Source organism: Patiria miniata, unplaced genomic scaffold (genome assembly GCF_015706575.1).
Source record: "Patiria miniata isolate m_02_andy unplaced genomic scaffold, ASM1570657v1 HiC_scaffold_4, whole genome shotgun sequence".
NCBI classification, from domain to species: Eukaryota; Metazoa; Echinodermata; class Asteroidea; order Valvatida; family Asterinidae; genus Patiria; species Patiria miniata.
The window spans coordinates 4993375-4999524 of NW_024037071.1; the positions used below are offsets into that span (position 1 = coordinate 4993375).

The following is a 6150-nucleotide window of genomic DNA, read 5'->3' on the forward strand; positions in this document are numbered from 1 at the left end:
TGGTTTGTCAGGGACAGTGAACGAGACAGAATCCAACTGGACATTCAGTCCTTCGAGTTGGAGGAACACTACGACTATCTACGTATCGGGATCGGGAACGATAGCTACAGCGGATTTGTGGCAAGTCTAACCGGGACCGCCAAGATATCGACAATTGTGTTCCAAAACTCTCCCATTTGGCTGCATTTGTATACAGACGAGTCCGTATCTGGCAGAGGATTCAACATCAGCTTCAAATCAGTGGGTAAGAAATATTTTAAATTAGACCAAAAATGATGAGGGTATTTTTAAAGCCCTCCAGTAGACGACACCCTATAGATATTTAAAAAGATGTCATTTACTCTGAGTTCTGTGTTACAAGATAAACCAGCGCGTGTTCTTATTTATTAATTTAATTATTTATTTATTTTTGCGTTCACCTGCAGATCAGGACGGCGACACTAGTTGCTCTTCCTTGTGTGGTCTGCACACTGACGCCGCTATGTGTCTCCAACCGTACGCCTACTGCGATGGTGTTTGGGACTGCATTTACGGCGAAGACGAACAAAATTGCGGTAGGCCACATTATATACCAGATGGAAGTGTAAACTGCGCTTTGTCGCCGAGGCATCTTCGCTTGTTCCAAGTCCTCACAAACTAGACTGTGCATACTGATTTTATTAGTGTTGACTTCAAGCTAGTTCAAATACCGTTCGTTCGGCGGACCTTACCGTTAAAAGTTGTGCAAAAAGTACCTGCGCGAGAGAGTAAAACGTAACCCAAAACATCTCCAGTTCAAGCAAATGTTGTTACTTTTTAGCTGCGGCATAGCAGCTCAACAAATCATTGTGTCTCTCAGTTAGTCCGTTAGCGTTGACATTGCCTATTGCTTCTACAAATGTTGACCGATTTCAACCAAATTTTTCAAAAGTATCAGTAGCCCAGCCCCAACATGTCACATGACCAAACTAGGGTCAAGGATCATCATGGGTTCATTGGGTCAAAAATCTAATGATTTTTTTAAAAATGAAAACACTACTCCTTCCAGAATTACATGGCACAGTCACGTGACTCATGCGCGAACCAATAGTACGATCGAGCTTGTTTCCTCGCAAGCTACATTTTCAAAAATAAAAAAAAAATAAAAAACGCATTCCCTCAAGAAGTACAGAAACTTGGTTATTTATTTTGTTAATTGATTTAGTGAACGTGACTTGTGGAATGGAGCAGTACCTATGCCAGGGCAGACAGCGATGCATACCGTATGAGTCGATCTGTGATGGGACGGTGGATTGCATCCCGTTTCGTGACGACGAAGAAAATTGTGGTAAGACCAAATAGTATCATTTGGAAATAACGACAAAACAGTGAGGGGCGATGTGCTGACGAGTTGTCGGGATGACGACGAAAATGCGGACATTTTCCGGACCTTTACAAGTTGAAACACGAAAATCAGAAACAAAAAGTTCGGGTCAGGGAAAGAAACGTTGTCAACCCTTTTGTACTTATGAAATTGTGCCTCTTTTTTGATAGAAAAAAGGAAATAAATTAATGATGCAAAATGGGACAGTTGCACGTCTACTCAATCTTTCTCCATATTTCCATTTACTTAGAATACCACGGGCGCCCCGCTGGTTGTGAAAGCCTGATGGTCGGTGAGTTGCTTTACGTTGAATGCAAACACGGCTGGAACGCTTCTACCGTCGGCAACCTCGTTCAAATAACACATTCTTTGTAAGTCCATCTTTTTTCTTTTTCTTTTTTACATGGATACTCGAGTCCATTATTTACAAGTCCTTTAGTTCCAATTCAAATTACAAGCTATTCAAAATAGCGTTGACAAAGGCAACTCTATGGACTTATGATTTACTTGTGACTGGACTTGTAACGGACTATACTACATCCCTGCAACATGTCATGAACATTTATTTATAAAGTTGTTTGTCGTTTGCAATTTGTGGCAGCCAGATTGTTTCATCATCCGTTAGTTTGTTGTTGATGTACGACATCAAATGTCTTTTTGAAAAAAGAAGCAACATTTTCAGCCGTTGACCATGCTTCACAAGTTTTATTAAATGTTCATGGTGTCGTTAACTTCTCTCAATCGAAATTGCCATTTTTGGGGGGAGGTGGGGGCAACTTCCATAAAATCTCATTTCGTTTGATTTTAAGAGTCAAATATCAGTGGGGGCATTAAAGGCTGTTACCAATGTAAAAAGTGTGTCTCTGCTACGAGAAGTTGTCGGCTGTCGCCTTAAGACTCTCAAAGAAAACTAAGAAAAACAGAATAAGAATAGAAAATAAAACAATTTGCCTCTTCTTTGGTTTGACAGAGAGCTATCTGGCGGGAGCGTGCCAATTTTGGAAGGAGGACTATTTAAGCGACTTGGAATGCTACGTAAATTGTGAGTTCAAGATATTCATTCATTTTTATGAAGTTGGAAATGGGGAAGCAAATCCTTTCGTCCAGCAAAAAATGCGGGTCATCTAACACCATGTTACGAGAATTAAACCGGATTAAATTGTATGTATCATTTTGTTGCAGATCCTTAAGAAATAACAACATATCGCGTATCGAACTCAATGCATTCACCGAACTGAAGAATATGACGTCGTTGTAAGTATATCGTTAAGTCTGTTCACACCTTTGGGAAATTGGATTCTTTGATAGTTGTTTTACTCATTGGGAAAGGCAGATTACTTGTGGGAGCAAAAAAAAGTAATATGTTTCCAAAGATGAAGACCAAGAATAAGAATGACCCGCCCGAATATTACACTGGTTACTCTACCGTGCGTACGCATTTGGATTAATTTCGTCCCACAGAAAGTTATTCGTTGCGTAAAACTGACAACATTTTTTATTCTTCCTCGACCAAAGTATCAGTTTACCCAAACTAGCAAATACGAGGGCTTTAGCCACGGAACACTGTCAGAATAATAAATAATTGGTAAACATTGATGATATTTTGGCGTGATATATTCTTCCCCAGAGACATATCGGAGAACAACATTCAGGAATTGCCAGGAGACATTTTCCGTGAATTGACGATGCTGTTGGAATTGTGAGTACAGAAATTCATAATAACAAATAATTCTAAAACACAGATGACATTGGTGCCTTGTCTTATTAATGATACCAAAATGTTTCCGTCAAACTTATTTCTCGCAGGGCAATACGGTCAGTACCGGTTCAGTTCATCAGGGCAAACGCATTTGCCGGCTTGACACATCTCCAGAAATTGTAAGTCGTTAAAACATTTAAAGCATTTTCGTTGGCTTTTTTCGCAGAACACAGTTTTGGCGCGATACTATAGTAAAGCTCACGAATTGGCATATTCAGATCATTATAATATAAGACCAGGTACGCGTATTCATGAGCAACAACATTTTCCATGCATGGTGTGTGCAGTTCAGAAGTTAAATTAGAACTCATGTTAGTCTCATTTCAGACGGCTTCGTCTAATACGAAATTGTCTCTGATTGCACTACAGGGTGTTGATGCGTGGTAATGGTACAGCCAATGCCATCTCGTCTTCTCTATATGATCGGGCGACTGAAGTCGAAGATCGAGCTCTGAGTGACTTATTGTCGTTACAAAAAGTGTAAGTATCATAATTAATTGTTGGTGTGTTTCAAAAGAACAAAATAAGAAAACCAAACAAGATGTGTGCATGCTCATGCCTTTTGCTTTCTTGTGCGCTTCTATAATGACGGAACTACTTCTCCTTCTTCTTTGGAACTATCAGATATGTTGACGACCATCGCCTGTGCTGTGACTTCAGATCGGTGCTTCCAGACGACAATCAGTGCATTAACATCCAGCTTCAGTCACCGTTGTTCAACTGCGGCCGGCTAATGCCCAACACTGTCCTGCAGGTCTTTATGTGGATCCTGGGCTGTAGCGCCCTCATCGGCAACCTGTTGGTCATCGCCTGGCGGATCCGGGAGGACAGCGGCAAGGGCAGCAAGTACGTGCACTCGTTTCTGGTGCTGAACTTGGCAATGTCTGATCTCCTGATGGGCGTGTACATGGTGATCATCGCCACCGTTGACGTCATCAAGAAAGAGGAGTACTACCTGACAGCTACGGAGTGGAGGAAAAGCGCCCTCTGTAAGGCAGCAGGGGTCATTTCAGTGATGTCCTCAGAGGCCTCCGTGTTCTTCATCACCTTGATCAGCGTGGATCGCTACCTGTGTATCGTCCATCCCTTCAGCCGAGTGCGCCTCCGAGAAAGATCAGTCTGGGTATCCACAGCCTCGATTTGGATCGCATCGCTGGTTGCAAGCCTCGTTCCCACACTCCTGGTAACCGGCGACTCCGACATCTATGGGCTATCCGATGTCTGCATTGGTCTGCCGTTGCTTACTCGTCCTGATAGTTACACGTTCACCGAGGCCGATGTTGGGTCATCATTAGGTAACGATACTTACCTTATCCCGCGACCCGTTGGCAGCCGACCCACGTGGTCCTACTCCATCGTTCTGTTTCTCGGCATCAATTTCCTCTGTTTGTTGACCATCGCCGTCTGCTACGCGTCCATCTTTGTCAAGGTCAAGAGATCGATCCGGCGAGTCAGGCAGCACTCACACAGAGATGAAGAGATCAAGATGGCATCCAAGATGGCAGTCATCGTAGGATCGGACTGTCTGTGTTGGATGCCTGTCATTATTCTTGGTATCCTGTCCCAGACCAGCGCGATTCGGATCCAGCCTGATGTCTACGCCTGGTTGGTCGTCTTCGTCCTGCCCATCAACTCCTCCCTCAACCCGTACCTCTACACCATCGTGACAGCCGTCAGCCGAAGACGTCAAGCTAACTGGAGCTCATCAAGGAGGAGCTCCCACAAACCAGAAAAGACCCTCAACAATGATGTCCCAATGGAAAGGCGTGCAGATTCTGGCTGCTGGACTATCACCACGCCCACTGCCACGCCCACCGCCACGCCCACTACCACGCCCACTAGTTCAATTTATCGTGGAAACTTTGAGCACATGTAATTGCAAATTGAATTGTTGAAGCGCAAAGAGTTTTCAACTTCTTTTCGATGTTTTAATAACATGATGGAAAAATACAAAGTTGTAAATATGAAATGTAAACAAATTGGAGCTGTACAAAAAAGTATGCCTGATTGTTTTCATTACAGCACGCAATCTAACTGTCAGTGAGGAACTTAAAATATATTATTGTTGTGTCGTAGTGTCGTGAGTAAGACTTGAATCAAAAGTAGACTTAAATTAATTGATATTAAACATATTTATTCGATTTTTTTTATCTATATATTATTTTCAGGTCGATCAAGTCAGTTAGCAGTTTTCAGCAGTTTTATTATTGTTCAAAAGTAATAAAGTTGTAATTAGCCATGCTAGTCGTAACCTTTTCTTGAAATAAAACCGCCCACTGTCGCATTAAACAAGCCACACCCCCTCCATTACAGGCCGGATTAATTTATATGACATCTGTATGGCATGTATATGACATATACATGACATGTATATGACGTGTATGTGACAACGAAATGCTTGCTTGCATGCTTGAGAAGTGTGGCTGTTTCTTCATGCGCTATTGAAATAATTAAGTCGGAAGCATCCTCACTACAGGGAAGGGTTGGAGGGCCAGGGTTTAAAAAAAAACTATTCCCCCACCAAGATACGGGAGGGACAAAGGATGGAGGCAGACCCACATCAGAGAAGAAAATCAAGGGAGGGGACTTGACCATGGGCGTCACGCGTCGCCAGGATAGGGCAAGGGGCCCCGGCCGGAAAAGCCCAACAAAACCCCCAAAAAAGGAAGAAAAAGAGAAGCTAATTGGAACAAATAGAGGTGTGAAGTCTTATTTGCTACATCTAATAAACATAACCGTTAAAAATGGGCGTCTGCAGGGGTGTCAATGCGCGTGCGGTTTGGGTGGGTAAACGTGTCGCGGGCCCACGCCACACTCGAGAAAAAATCATATGATGCTGAAGGTACAAGGATTTTTTTTGGAGGTGGGGGGTATGTGCTTTGCCCCCCCCCCCCCCGAAAAAAATCCTGGCGACGCCCATGGACTACACATCCACATACCTGGGGGTTAATTCCTTCCTCCATGGTTGGAGACAAAGGAAGGGATAACTTCATGAGACACACTAATCTTAAGTATATTTGCCAGTAATCGCCCATCCCTGACTTATTAA

At 43.0% G+C, this 6150-nt stretch overlaps 1 protein-coding gene across 1 annotated transcript; it reads left to right on the top strand.

The window, feature by feature from the left end:
* Positions 1 to 436: 436 nt before the first annotated feature.
* LOC119739598 (G-protein coupled receptor GRL101-like) lies at positions 437 to 5657 on the top strand. The gene is made up of 9 exons (XM_038214581.1): positions 437 to 554; positions 1184 to 1306; positions 1593 to 1713; positions 2313 to 2384; positions 2525 to 2596; positions 2970 to 3041; positions 3149 to 3220; positions 3471 to 3581; positions 3726 to 5657. Exons 1-9 carry the CDS (start codon positions 482 to 484, stop codon positions 4975 to 4977), a joined length of 1968 nt encoding a protein of 655 aa, XP_038070509.1. The 5' UTR covers positions 437 to 481; the 3' UTR covers positions 4978 to 5657.
* The last annotated feature ends 493 nt before the right edge of the window (positions 5658 to 6150 follow it).

Bases quoted from the DNA above. Each gene is read 5' to 3' on its own strand.
- LOC119739598 (XM_038214581.1), top strand. From the start codon at position 482: ATGTGTCTCCAACCGTACGCCTACTGCGATGGTGTTTGGGACTGCATT. The intron at 1,714-2,312 runs GTAAGTCCATCT...TTGGTTTGACAG, and splicing joins GTTCAAATAACACATTCTTT to AGAGCTATCTGGCGGGAGCG. The intron at 2,385-2,524 runs GTGAGTTCAAGA...ATTTTGTTGCAG, and splicing joins CTTGGAATGCTACGTAAATT to ATCCTTAAGAAATAACAACA.